General features: G+C 52.4%; 6 protein-coding genes across 6 annotated transcripts; 3 read left to right on the top strand and 3 right to left on the bottom strand.

Annotated features, from left to right (window-relative positions):
• Positions 1–306: 306 nt before the first annotated feature.
• On the top strand, positions 307–1,080 carry PFLUO_LOCUS1192 (uncharacterized protein; the record flags this gene model as incomplete). Its single annotated transcript, XM_073778207.1, has 1 exon — positions 307–1,080. The coding sequence occupies one exon, from the start codon at positions 307–309 to the stop codon at positions 1,078–1,080; it is 774 nt and encodes a 257-aa protein (XP_073635285.1).
• Positions 1,081–1,550: 470 nt separating this feature from the next.
• On the bottom strand, positions 1,551–4,496 carry PFLUO_LOCUS1191 (lumenal Hsp70 protein; the record flags this gene model as incomplete). Its single annotated transcript, XM_073778206.1, has 1 exon — positions 1,551–4,496. One exon carries the CDS (start codon positions 4,494–4,496, stop codon positions 1,551–1,553), a length of 2,946 nt encoding a protein of 981 aa, XP_073635284.1.
• Positions 4,497–5,284: 788 nt separating this feature from the next.
• On the bottom strand, positions 5,285–6,913 carry PFLUO_LOCUS1190 (uncharacterized protein; the record flags this gene model as incomplete). The annotated part of the gene is made up of 4 exons (XM_073778205.1): positions 5,285–5,809; positions 5,863–6,059; positions 6,141–6,308; positions 6,364–6,913. The coding sequence occupies 4 exons, from the start codon at positions 6,911–6,913 to the stop codon at positions 5,285–5,287; spliced, it is 1,440 nt and encodes a 479-aa protein (XP_073635283.1).
• A 1,181-nt stretch (positions 6,914–8,094) lies between these two features.
• On the top strand, positions 8,095–9,056 carry PFLUO_LOCUS1189 (uncharacterized protein; the record flags this gene model as incomplete). The annotated part of the gene is made up of 2 exons (XM_073778204.1): positions 8,095–8,763; positions 8,820–9,056. 2 exons carry the CDS (start codon positions 8,095–8,097, stop codon positions 9,054–9,056), a joined length of 906 nt encoding a protein of 301 aa, XP_073635282.1.
• A 1,654-nt stretch (positions 9,057–10,710) lies between these two features.
• Positions 10,711–11,526, top strand: PFLUO_LOCUS1188 (nitrogen catabolite repression regulator; the record flags this gene model as incomplete). The annotated part of the gene is made up of 2 exons (XM_073778203.1): positions 10,711–10,738; positions 10,802–11,526. The coding sequence occupies 2 exons, from the start codon at positions 10,711–10,713 to the stop codon at positions 11,524–11,526; spliced, it is 753 nt and encodes a 250-aa protein (XP_073635281.1).
• A 504-nt stretch (positions 11,527–12,030) lies between these two features.
• Positions 12,031–13,007, bottom strand: PFLUO_LOCUS1187 (uncharacterized protein; the record flags this gene model as incomplete). Its single annotated transcript, XM_073778202.1, has 2 exons — positions 12,031–12,503; positions 12,560–13,007. The coding sequence occupies 2 exons, from the start codon at positions 13,005–13,007 to the stop codon at positions 12,031–12,033; spliced, it is 921 nt and encodes a 306-aa protein (XP_073635280.1).
• Between the last annotated feature and the right edge of the window lie 233 nt (positions 13,008–13,240).

Raw genomic sequence — 13,240 nt, 5'->3', positions numbered from 1 at the left:
CGAGTGGAGCTGCAGAACCTTAACTATGGGACACAGCAAGATGCCAATCGCAACATTACTGTTTCTCTCTCCGCAAAGCACTGCAATAGCTGTCCTATCTTGTTGTCTCAAGCTAAATCTAACCGCGAATCTCACACGATTGCACCTGCGTGGTCGGTGGCCTGAGGCATACATGTCTTACATAACCCCTTCGCTAAATTGAAAAACGCGTCGCGTCCATTCTTATCGTTTTCAATTCTTATCTGCCTCTTTCCTGCCCCTTCATATCTCTCCACGAGGAGGAAAAGGTTCTCTGCATCGATCAGCATGTCTTCCATCGACACCATGATGCCCTCCACCGCCAACATCACCCTGTCCAAGCGCCGGCGCTTCCAGCCCCCCATCACCAGTTTCTTCTCGTCGACGCCCTCCGACTCGACGGACTCGCACTCCTGCCCCGTCTCGCATAACCACTATTCCGCCGCGACCTTCTCAGCCCACCCCGTGGTCTCGGCCAAAGTCCAATCCAACCTGCTGAACGTTGGCATGCGAGTCCGCAAGTCCGTCGCCGAGGGCTACAAAACCGAATGGAAAAAGTTCCCGGCACCACCAGTGATCTCAGCCCCCGAACCACAGAACGCGCACGTCGTCCACCCCCACAGCAGTACGAGCTACGCTGAACTCGCTCCTTTCTCCGGCATCTCCAAATACTCGCAAGATATCCCCAATGGCCGTTCCTCCGCCATCAGTTCCAACCAATTCATCGTCGACGACGACGGTGACGCCTTCTCCCTCCCGCCTAGCAGCCAGGAGTCCACGTCATCAAACATCACAATTTCGGGTCTGGGCCAGAAACGGGCCCTCGATTCAGACAGCGACAGCGAATTCATCGTCATGAATGACGACACTTGCCCTCAGATCATGGATGCACGCCCGATCCTCTCCCCGGTTGGGGTGCAGCGACGGAATATGCTTGCCATACAGCACCACCACAATATCGCAAAATCGTCTGCTATGGACACCGATGACTTTGAGGAGGCAGTTTTCCTTCGCAGGAGGGAGGAGGTCGATGCTGATTATGTGCAGATGGACTGGGCTTGATTATTCCGGGACTGTGTTGGGTCTAGTCACTGGTTGGCATTTTGTGTTTGTTTCTTTCCCCCATGTACAACCTCTTTTTTTCTTCCTTCTTGTCTTTTGGTTTATTTTGGTTTATTTTTTTTTTGTACAATACCCACCCACCGGCTTGTGACTTGCAAGTGTTGAACTCGAGCCATCTGCTTGGTCCAGATCTTGACCTTTTTATGTGTCTATTACGAAAGAACATTGTTTTCCGTCTGCTTCTTAAAAAAAAGAACAAATATTCAGCCTCAAACTCCGTGGCAATTCTTTTTCTATCTATCTAAAGACAACAAAGCAAGATATGCAATGGGAAGTTGTTACTCCAAAAAAAAAAGGTAAGATACAAGAGAGACATAACGCGATGATGCTTCTGTACTTGAAAACAGGACAAAAAGGGTCAACCCCCCACAAATGCAAGATATGTATTATCACCAGGCCCAATGAAAGAATCAAAGCTCGTCTTTTCGCTCATCCTCCACCTTCTTCTCTTTGGTGGTCTTACCCTTGGCCTCGGACTGCTTCTTGGTCTTCTTTTTGTCGTCTTTCTCCTTCTTGGCCTGTCGTTCCTTCTCAGCTTTCAACTTGTCCGCAATTGTGGTTGCCTTATCCGTGGCGGCGTTCATTTTCCGGTACATGCGGTTCAGAACGCGTTCGAACTCCTTGATGCGTAAGTCGATGTCCGCCACGGTCAGGACGGGGTCATCTGACTCCGCGAGCTTCTCCTGCTCGGCGAGCTGGTTCTCCAGCCAGGGGTGGGCGTATTCGTGGGCCTTGGACAGGATCGAGAGTTCGCTAGGAGTGAAGAGTTGGTATGCCGGGCCGGTGGGCTTGGCCGCTGCGGACTTTTTGGTGGAAGTCGGGGAGGACGAGGGCGAGTATGTGTCCTCGTCGAGATCGTCGAGTGGATCGGCCGAAGCGGCTGGAGTTGCGGTGGAAGAGGAGGTGCTGCTTGATTCCGAGAGTGAGGACGAGTATGCCTCCTCATCCGCGTCGATTTGTCTCTGAAGCTTATCCTGCATTGCCTCGGCGTTTTGAAGTAAATCCTTCAGCAGCTTCACGTGCATTGGACGGGCAGAGTTCTCCTTCATTCGCTTCTGTGCCGGGTCGACAATGTCCTTCAGATCCTTAAGTTTCGACTGGAAGTCCGCTGTCTTGGCGTGGTCGCTGTCCTCGTAGAGCCACTCGCTGTGAGTGGCAACCTTTTTGGACAGAAGACTTAACTGGTCCTTCTTGACAGCCTTGGCAAACTCTTCGTTGTCCACCAGATCACGGCTACGGTAGATAAAAGACTCAAGTTCGTTCAGGGCTTCTTCGCGCAGGACGCGATCACGATCCGACGCATCGAAGGCGGCCAGGCGGTCCCGGATTCGAGTCATTTCAGAAGCCGAAGGGGCCTTGGTTCCAAGAGGGGTTGACTTCAGACTGAGGGGGATGATCTCTTCCTTGGTCTGGGGAGTTGCTTTCTTGCTATCTTTGCTGGCAGTGGTAGTAGAAGACTCACTGGTAGACGATGTTGTGGAAGACTCCGCCTCTGGCTCAAGCGTGATGGATTCGCTGGGTTCGTCGTCTTCGCCGCCGAGCGGTTGCTGTTCATCCTTCTTGCCGAGCCCAAAGAAGCCCTTGACGTCGTCCACGACGCTGCCCTTCTTTTCGGACTCAACTTCACAGCTCACTGTCCCCCCGACAACTTCGGGAAGCCCGTCAAGGGGGCTGAGGCGGATCGAGAACTTGGTGGTGATGTTCACGGTCGAGCATCCAAAGGAATCCCGCAGTCGGGCCACGGAAGCCGTGAGGTTTTGGGTCTGCACGCTCAGTACAGGCAGCTCCTTGTCTTGGTTGAGGAGCTGGTAGAAGCTGAATTCAAAGTCATCCAGGTTCTTCACAGTAACCTGCTTTTCTGGGCCAACCTGGGACGTAGCTGTGAACAGCTTCTGGTTCCGCTGTTTACCGTCGGAGTTCCATTTCAAGGCGATTGGATAAAAGGCCGCGTCGCTGGAACGGATATCCCTGACGCGGAAACTGGAGCTGAGAGCCGCGCCCGTGAAGGCGGCGCCAAAAACGGCCGCTTCATCGGCATTGACGTTTGTCCGGATCTTCTTGGAAGAACCGCAGACCGTCTCCAGTTCCTTTTGGACAAATGGAGTCCGGATGGCACCGCCGTGCAGAACAACCGAGTCAATGTCGCTCAGCTGCAAACCAGCGGCGGACAGAGCCTGCTCCAATGGGGATCGTACACGGGCGGCATGTTGCGTGGCCATCTTCTCAAAGTTGGCACGGGTGAGCTTGTACTTGAAGTTGACATTCTCATCATACAAGCCTTCAAAGCTGGTGTGGGTTTCTGAGTTGGCACTCAAGACTTGGCGAATCTTCTCCGCATCTTTCCAGAGTCGTGCCATGGTCTTTCCATGGGCCCTAACTTCGGCTGCGGTGACCTTGTCCTTGAGCTTCTTATCCTCCACCAAGTGGGCAATCATGTCGTCAACAATAAGATCATTGAGAGAATCACCGCCGAGCGACTTGTCCCAGCCGGCTCCCAGAACATGAACCTCTTGAACAGTCTTGTTGTACTTTCCAACATCCTTCACCTGGCGACTCTGGAAACGCAGGACGCTTGCCGTGGTCGACCCAGCGCCCATATCGAAGACAACGTGATATTCCGGCTTCTCGCCATTCGAGACATTAGGGAACTCGCGGCTGGTGGCGTAATTCAAGCCAACCGCCAGTCCATCACTAACCATGGCCTCGACATTCAGACCTGCCAGCTCCACAGCTAACTCAAAGCTGCGCTTTTCCTCAGCGGTGTAGAAGGCGGGATAAGTGATCACCACATCGCGAATATCCGATCCCGTGCCCGCCAGGTTGTCGGCATTGGCCTTGATCTGCTTAAGTTGCATGGCCAGGATCTCCTCAACCAGAAACGCATCTTTCTTCTCTGCGTCCCCAAGCCGATTGCTGCGTAGTGCGACAGAGGTGCGGTCACCTGGAGCGCTTTCCAGCTTCAAGGCGGGAAACCGGCTCTGATAGGTCTGGACCAGCTCATCGTCGAGCGGAAGCCCCAATAGTGTCTTCAGGTTGATATAAATATCATCGGGATACCGAGCCGCCAGAGCGAGCGCATCGCCACCGTAGAATCGCTCGGGGAAGAGGGCGTTGGGATCGCGGGTTGGTTTGAATGCGGTGGCTGCCGATTCCTTGCGCTTTGAATCCTTGGTGAGGACGATCTCGAGTGGAATGCCGGGCTTGACGAGGGCGGCCTTGAGATATTCGGTGCCGACATCGAGGCCAAGGACGGCTGAGCCGGCGGCGGAGGCTGGGCCGGCGAAGCTGAGGAGGAAGACCAAGAAGGGGAGGAGGACGAGGGAGAAGATTGGAGAGGTTGGTGATCGGGACGCCATGGTCTTTGTGGTTGCCTCTCCGCTGCGAAGGTAGGCCAATTGTTCAATAATCGATCTGCGGTATAAAAGTTGGTCGCAAATGGACCAGTCCGCCAGATGGTCCGGGGTGCGTGTCGGGGATCCGCCTTGCCCGAACGAAGATCGTGGAACCCTGGGCAGCTTCGATGGATTAAAGAAGGAGAGTCCAGGTAGAAAAAATGTACAGCTGGACAAGAATCAGGCCATTGTCAGAAATGCCACTTGGCAGGTTGGAGCTCCTTTGATGTGGGAGATCGACAAGCTGAGGACACGTTTGAGGTGCAAACTTGCCAAAAGCGGTATGTTTGCACTGTCTTTATCCACCGCCCTGAGAACTATATCCCACACATGAGATGGAGGATATTTTTCCTACAGGCTTACGTTGCATAGTTGCTGGACTTTGTCTAAGAATAATATGATTTCTTGAAGAATGAATGATACAAGAACAACCCCGGAAGAACACTTCACTAGTCTACTATCAATGTTATTTCTAGCTAGTCTGCCCCATTCTTTATCTTTTTCCTGATGAGAATAACGACAAGGATGAAACAGAAAGGTCGAAAAAAAAACTCCTTCAAAGAAGACAAGCTCAGGAAGGGAATTTAAGACAACCAAGAATAGAAGGGACATATGAGACGTCTTGAAACCCGCAGAATATCTACTGCCGTCTGAGTCATTCCCAGTTTTTGCATCCGTCATGTTCCTTATAAAGTGTGGCTGTGTCTAAAACAGTACCGTTGGCGCTGGCTAATGTGAGTGAAAAGGTCATGTTAGCAATGATGTTGCGTCTCAAAAGAAATAGCGTCAGGAGACTCGCCAATAAAATCCTGTGTGATATGGGTACAGTTGTGAACAGTGAAGCGACTCCATCCATAAACAGTGTCAATTGCCTTGACTGTGTAGTTTTGCAACGGAGTATTTGGGGTCGATAATCCCTCGTAGTGACCAGCGGCACCATTGACAAGATACCACGGAGCGGAAGGATCATTCAGGCCTTTTGGATCAGGGACCCCATCTGCGATAGGCGCCAACCGCTCATAGAAGTGTTTGTGGCCAAAAAGAGCAATATCGACACCATACTCAAGGAGAATGGGCTCAAAAGCTGCCTGGCACGAGTCGCACATGGTATCATCAACGTACCAAGGGCGATGTCCGGCGACAATGATCCAAGGTGTCTTCTTGCGGTCGACGGAAGCCAGATCTTTCTTCAACCACTCAATCTGCGTACCGTTAGGCGCAAAGGGACCGGCATTCTCCTCGCCACTTCCGCCGGGAATGCCTGGGGCATTAGGGAACTACAGAGTCAGCAGGAAGATTTTAGAGTGTATACACTTGGGTCTAAACTTACATCGGTCTCTGTGTTGAACTGGACGAAATGCACCATACCATAGTCCCAAGAGTACCAAAAGTTTTCGACACCTCCCGACTGCTCAGCGGGCATGCGGAAGTGATTCCGGAAGCCGGTAAAGTTAGTCTGACCTTGCACGCAAATGCTATCAGTGTAAGAACCGGCTCCGCCGTTGTCACAGTTTGCCTCATGGTTGCCTATTTGGCTGTATTATTAGCCCTCACTGCCACTGAACCAATAATACCCCGCCGAATTCCCGTAGAATGGTATAGATTTACCTGGACCAACCATGTATGGGCGATCCATGGTCACATTTACTGCCATTTCATTGTAGAAAGCGTTCAAAATAGCCTCGTATACGGCCGCTCCTCCCTTAGTTGTGGTATTGGGCAAGAAACCGTCAAGCTCCTCATTGAGCCAATCATCCGCATACGCAAGATCACCATCTAAATAGCCAGTTCATCAGGGCTGCTCTTGGTAGGGACGAGAAAGGCAACTGACCATGCCACATAAACTCAAACTGGTCCTTGAACTGGCTCAACGATTGCATGGTAGTTATCTCACCAGGGCTAAGAGCGTCCTTCTGGCCGTTATCGGTCAATCCCAAGGGACCCATGGTTCCTAGGTCAGCGATAAAGGCAAAAGTGTATGGGCGACGGTGTCCAGCCGGCAGGCTAGTCTTGAACTGGTGACGGTCCTTCTCATCAGCACAGTGCACGGCAAAGCCGTACTCGGTGTCCGGCTCAAGACCGTCGATGAAAACGTGGTTGCTATATGTGGACGACGTGGGATATGTCACCGACACCTCTGAAAAGGCAATTCGATCGAGCAACGGGCCTCGGCCGTATCGGACGGTTGGGAATTGAAGTTTCGCGGCTGTATTCCAGCTGATGGTCATGCCACGGTCACCGGCATAGTTGAAATGTAGCTGCTCTGGTGCCGTTTCGTTGCCTCGACAGCCAAAGAACGCATCCTTAAAACCTTCGGGCTGACGGGCGGCCTGTCCAGCAGCTGCGAGACCAAGTAGGAAGAGATGTGCTTGAGGCGTCATGGCGAAGCGAAACTTTCAGTACCAATCTGAAGTGATTCGCATTATTGCTATTGGCGGCGATTTCGGAGTTTTATAAGCGACCTAAGGGAGCAGATCCTGCTACTTCCGTGAATCATGCTTCAATACCCTATTAACATCCGCATCTTCTGCACGTGGCGGTTTTAGCTCTTCCGATCTTTAAAAGGTTCTAAGCTTTCCTCCAAAAATGCTTAGCCTCTCTTTGCAGCCCATCAAACCCACGCTCTCCACATTCACGTAGGGACTAGTAGTAACCGAAATTTGTTGATGTTTCGAAGTGGACGGTAGTGGCTGGTCCGGAAGGTGTTTTACCCACTAGCACCCACGCTCGCCGGGCTACGCGTGACGGTTAGGAAGCCAATTGGTCGTCCAGGGGTCCCAATGGAGAGCCAATATGAAAGATCTGTCCAGGTATTACTTCGTCCATTTTTCTGGGCTTGGAATTCCCCTCATTCTCCGGGAGAGCAATCGTTCGTTTGGTAAACAGCTTGCATGCTTCCCGAGAACCCACGGAAGGCTGTGGCTGAAACCGCTGGTACACTGCCAGGCACCCGCCCTTTTTTTTTTAATTGTTACTCTCAATCACTCGACTGGTGTTAAATCAAAATAGTGGCAGGTGGCAGGTCAAGGTCTAAACGGTACGAACGGACATGTTCTTGCGACATATTTGGAGATTTGATCAAGTCTTATTATGTGGGAAAATCATCTGTCACTAAAGGAATACTTACGGAACGTGATGCCGAGATGGACGCCAAACAGGCTTCCGGAAATCGGCCCGCTCTTGTGGGCAACGAGAATGGCAAAGGGCAGAAACCCTTCTCCCCATCATCGTGGTTGCCGGTCGGGCTCCTGTATCTTATTTTTATCATCATCTTCATCACAAATTCCACTTCATCAGTTCCCACTGTTCCCTGAACAGCATCACTGTTTCTACATTGGGCGATCCACTGTCCACTGAAATCCCTTCTCTTTACAGTTGGTCTCCAATTCCGCCTCTGATCCCTGTTTGGACTAGTGGCTCATCATCCGCCAATCCCCACCATCCTGACGGATCCGGTGTCGAGGACATCACTTTGAGAATCATGTGACCGATTGTCGCTACTACTTATGGAAGACCCTTCTTCCGAAGCTCACGCCAGCTTTACCCTTTTTTTCAAGCCCCAATGTACGCACTCCAACGGTTGCTCTATGGATTCCCCCAACCGGCTCCGCACAAACGTAGTAAGCCCGTCGAGGTGCTTTGCTTGGGCTTGCCACGCACCGGAACCGAGTCATTAAGCGTGGCCTTGCGAACTCTGGGCCTGCCAACATATCATGGCTGGGACTTGGTCTTCGAGCCGGATGGCAGCAAGTTGCAACACTGTAATGAGCTAGTGCGGCGGAAATACAACGGTGCTCGCGATGGCGACGTGCAGATCACCAGCGCGGAGTTCGACATTCTCCTCGGTGATAACCAGGCTGTGGTTGACACCTTGTCCCTTTTCTTTGCTCCCGAGCTGCTCGCCGCCTACCCAAATGCCAAAGTGATCCTCAACGTGCGTCCCGATATGAACGCCTGGTACCGCAGCATCGACAGAACCTTCGTCCAAGAGGTCGATCAATCATGGACTGTGTGGGGCATGCAGTGGTTCTCCTCAGAGTTTCATTGGCTGTACAGTCTTTATTTACGATATGGATATCCAGGCGTGTTTCACAGCGTCACCACCACAGACGGTGTCCAGCGAAACGCCAAGTGGGTCTATCGCGACCACTGCAACATGGTTCGGGGTATGGTGCCTCAGGATCAGTTGCTTGAGTGGTCCGTCGAGGATGGCTGGGAGCCGCTTTGCAAGGTATGATCTGGAAGAATCTGGATTTACCTCAAAACTATGGCTGATGACAGAGATAGTTTCTCGACAAGCCTGTTCCCGATGAGCCCTTTCCCCGAACCAATACTCCAGGAGATTACGCCGAGCACGTAGATGAACTCACCAAAAGGCGTCTCGTTCAATGTGTGCGTAACTTGACTCTCACCGCCTTGAGTCTAGGCGGGATTACCACTGCCGTTGTAATGTGGTGGCAGGGACGGATCCCAGAGGCTACAAGGCTAAGCGATCTCCTCGGGCAATTCACTAAAATGACCTAGAGTCAATATATGGAATGGAATTTCAACTAGAGAGTGAAAAGATGTCAATTGTACCCACACTTTCCAGACCACATTCAAGTCATCAAGTCCTGTGGTACATCGCCTTACTCTAGGTACACATTTGATATCGATTAGACAAACATCACCCCGGTTGGACCCACGCTATTGAGATCTATCACTTCCGATATGCGAGCGTAAAGACGGCTTCGGTTTCATGATACATATATGCTCACCGTTAACCAGCCGGAAGATACCGCTTGCCCGATTTTAGGAAGACAAGGGTGAGATAGAAGTTTTGCTCGCCCGTTGCTGGTCGACAGAGGCAATGAGATATGCCGGATTACTGGACAACGAGCCTTATGCAGAGACCGAAAATCAGACAGTGGCGGTTAACCAAACTGTGCTAGCTTTTTCCGCCGAGCGCGCAAGACGTCCTCGAGAATCTCGATCTCGATCTCAATCTCAAGACGCCTTTTCTCATCGTGTAGTTCCCTTGAGAAAATCAGTCAAATCAGGACCGTCGTGATTGAGATTCGGTAAGCAACTCACTGTTTCGGCGGCGCTCCTATCAGATCTAGTCTGATCTGTCTTTTGTAAAGCATTCGGTTTTCTCGTGTCAGGGTCAAAGCCAGCTAAGCGATACGCTGAGCGGAGTTGTGGTATCATAATCAAGTCCAAAATTTCGGCAACCCCCGAGTTAGGATCATAACCTGCCCAGCGCAACCCCAATCCGATTAAGAATAAAGTCATGTGCAGACCGAAAAACCAAGTAAAAAAGTCCGAAGCTAGCCCGACCCAATGTATGATCAGCCCGACCCAATCTATGATCGAGTACATTGACTCCATTTCGATCATGTTACCCCAGTACAACCTCAAGAAGTCGGCGATGTCATCAAATGAATTGACGCGCATTTCTGTAGTTATCGATGAGTATTAGTTTTTAACTACCGTTGAGAAGGAACGAAAATCACGTAAACAACACAAGCATGGAAAAAGAAAAGCACTTTGCCTACTATAATTAGCTCCTTGCGGTACTAGAACAGCCTTCTGTGCTATGTTGAAGGGGCAGACGATGGCTACAAATGAAGAGAAGTGAGAGCCTAGTGATCTGACCAGATCGCCAGGAAACCCCGCTTTTGGATTGTTTGCACAATAGGAGCCGAGCCGATTCTATGAAACCGTATACCCGCGTGCACATATAGGACAAACATAGAAAGCTTGTGACTTGCATAATTTATGTAGTCCGAATGGGTAACTGACATGAGACTGCCTCTCTCGCACTGGGTGGGAGACCGGTGCTCTAAGGAGCTAGCAGGCAGGAAATTGGCCCTCAATACAATTTTGGACACCAAGGATGATGTTGTGCAATCGGTCGCCCAATTTGCCATGGTGACGAAACGATTAAACCGAGAAACTGAGAAGGCCCTGAGAAAGACAAGCATGTATACATAGACTACTTAGCGCCACGGGCACCCGATTTGATTGACCTACCAATAAAAAGCCATGGCGAGATTTGGCCCCGAACGCGGGCTACGTCAGCTTTACTGATCTGACTGCGCTTAACTATACTAAAGGATCGCATTCCCCCGCTCGCTCTGTAGACTCTGGAAAATAAGCCCCTCTCTGAATTTTCGTCTGATCCCTTACAAGCACAATGAAGCCCATCACGATCTGGCTGACCCGTAAGTCCCAGATGAAGAGGCATACTTCGGCATGTTCAAAGAACTAACAACAGAACAATCCAGCGCCTGGGCCAAACCCATGGAAAGTCGTCGTGGCCTGTCTGGAACTTGACATTCCCTACGTGATTGAGTCATTCAAGTTCGACGACGTCAAGAAGCCGCCATTCATCAATGTCAACCCTAACGGCCGCGTGCCCGCCATCGTGGACCCCAACACGGGCCTCACCCTCTGGGAGTCCGGCGCCATTCTGCAGTACCTCGAAGAGGTGTACGACACGGAGAAGCGGCTAACATATACGGGCCTGCACGAGCGCCATCTCCTGAACCAGTGGCTTCATTTCCAGACGAGCGGCCAAGGCCCCATGTTCGGACAAGCGGGCTGGTTCGCAGTTCTGCACCACGAGAAGCTCCCCTCGGCGATCGAGCGCTACCAAAACGAGGTGCGCCGCGTGCTGGGCGTGCTGAACGGCGCGCTCGAAGGCAAGGACTGGCTCGTGGGCGACCACTGCACTTTCGCGGACCTCGCGTTTCTGCCGTGGAACAACCGCGCCGATACCCTGCTTTTCCCCGCGCCGGGCGAGGATGTCTTCGCGCCCTGGCCGAATGTGCAGGCTTGGCAGGCCCGTTTGGAGGCGCGGGACTCGTGGAAGAAGGCTATGGAGATTCGGGATCAGCTGATGGATGAGCAGGGGTTGCAGCCCAATGGCATGCCGAAGGGGATTAACAATATTAAGGAGTATGAGGAGTTTATGGCCAAGGAGGCGGCGAAAGCGGAGGGTAAAGCCTAGACAGCGGAGATCGCATTGAAATTTTGTATGCGAGGTCCATGTCAATGCGTACTAATTAGATGTTTGGGATGCTCGTTCCATGATGGAGAATCGAAGACTAAAGGCCTCATTCATACCCTGGTAGTCCCTAAGAATACTCTGACGTTTGCTCTGGACCTACTAGGATAGAAAAGGCGATGAACTTTGACGAAAGGGTCTACGAAAGAGCGAACTGCACAAGATGTTCCCGTTTAATGCACCAACACTAATAAACACATTGAATTAAGGTCAACTATATAAATTAATTCATTACCATCCAGCCCTCCCTCGTGAACTCGGAGGCACTTCACCCATGAGGCAGTCAACATCTCGAAGAAGAAATTTTTTTTTCTATAGGTTTTCGTCGGGGCTTTCTCATCCATTCACCACCAGAATGTTGACCAGAATATCAGCGCGGTATCATAATATGTCAATGCAAATTCCAATCCCAACCCCAATTCCAAACCAGGATGCTCGATCCCACGCTTAGAAGAAGGCCATGAGCACGGCCAGACCGGGGATGACGCCAGCCAGGGACTTCTGGTACAGAGGAGCGGCGGCGTTGTAGGTCGGCGAGGCACCGGCGGGGGAGCTCGGGGTCACCGAGGGCACATAGGGGGTCGACGTGGCGGGCGCAGTGCTCATGGGCGGGACCGACATGGGCGGGGGCACGATGGTGACCGGGGGGATCACGCAGGTGGAGGTCTGGCTGCCAGTGACGGTGATGGTGCTGGTCTGGGTCATGGAGGTGGTGGTGCCGCTGACAACAGTGGTGGTCACGGGGCAGGTGGTGGTGGTCCAGGTGGTCCAGACGGTGGTCCAGGTGGTCTGGGGAGGCACAGTCACGGTAGGACCGCAGCCACCGGTGCAGGTCACCACAGTGGAGGTGGTGATGGTCCGGGTCGAGGTGACGGGCGAGGTCACGGGGACCGATCCACTGGTGATGGTGGTGACGGAGACTGCAAGAACATTGTTAGCCACTGCGTCCATTCCGAAGTTCAGTTCATATACATACAGGGGCAGGTGGTGGTGGTCCAGGTGACGGTGGTGGTGGTCACCGAGGCAGGAGAAGTCACAGCGGGAGTCGTGGTCCAGGTGGAAGTCGTGGTGTAGTACGGAGGCGGGGTGTAGGCAGGAGGCGAGGTCTCGTAGGGAGGCGAAGACTCGTAGGGAGTCGACGTCTCATAGGGAGGCGGGGTGTAGGCAGGAGGCGAAGTCTCGTAGGGAGGCGAAGTCTCGTAGGGAGGAGTGGACGTCTCGCAGGGAGTGGAGGTCTCCGGAGGAGTAGTCTCGGTCTCGCAAGGCGTAGTCTCACCACCCCATCCACCACCGTGACCCCAGCCGCCGCCGTGGCCCCAATCCTCACCGCGAGCAGCTAGAGCGGAGTCATCAGCAGCGTTGGGCAGAGCGCTGGACGAAACCAGGCTGGCGGCATAGAGCAGAAAGATAGAGACGGCACGCATGTTGTCGATTATGTTGTCGGTAAACGAAAGGCTATAGGACCTATAACGAATGGAGGTGCCTAAACGGGAAGTATGAAGTGCAGGGGTTCGAGAGTGGAAGAGAATAAGGATGGACCAGAACCATCGCCCGGCGGGATGGCAAGCACATTTATGTACTTCGGGGGGGGGGGCTGGACCCAGCCTTAAGCTGGACGCAAGTGGGAAGTGGCGACGATGCAGGGCAAACCGGTCTT

The sequence above is a fragment of the Penicillium psychrofluorescens genome (assembly GCF_964197705.1).
Source record: "Penicillium psychrofluorescens genome assembly, chromosome: 1".
Classification (NCBI taxonomy): Eukaryota; Fungi; Ascomycota; class Eurotiomycetes; order Eurotiales; family Aspergillaceae; genus Penicillium; species Penicillium psychrofluorescens.
The sequence above is the reverse complement of the archived record's forward strand: the minus strand, read 5'-3'. Positions and strand labels throughout refer to the sequence as shown.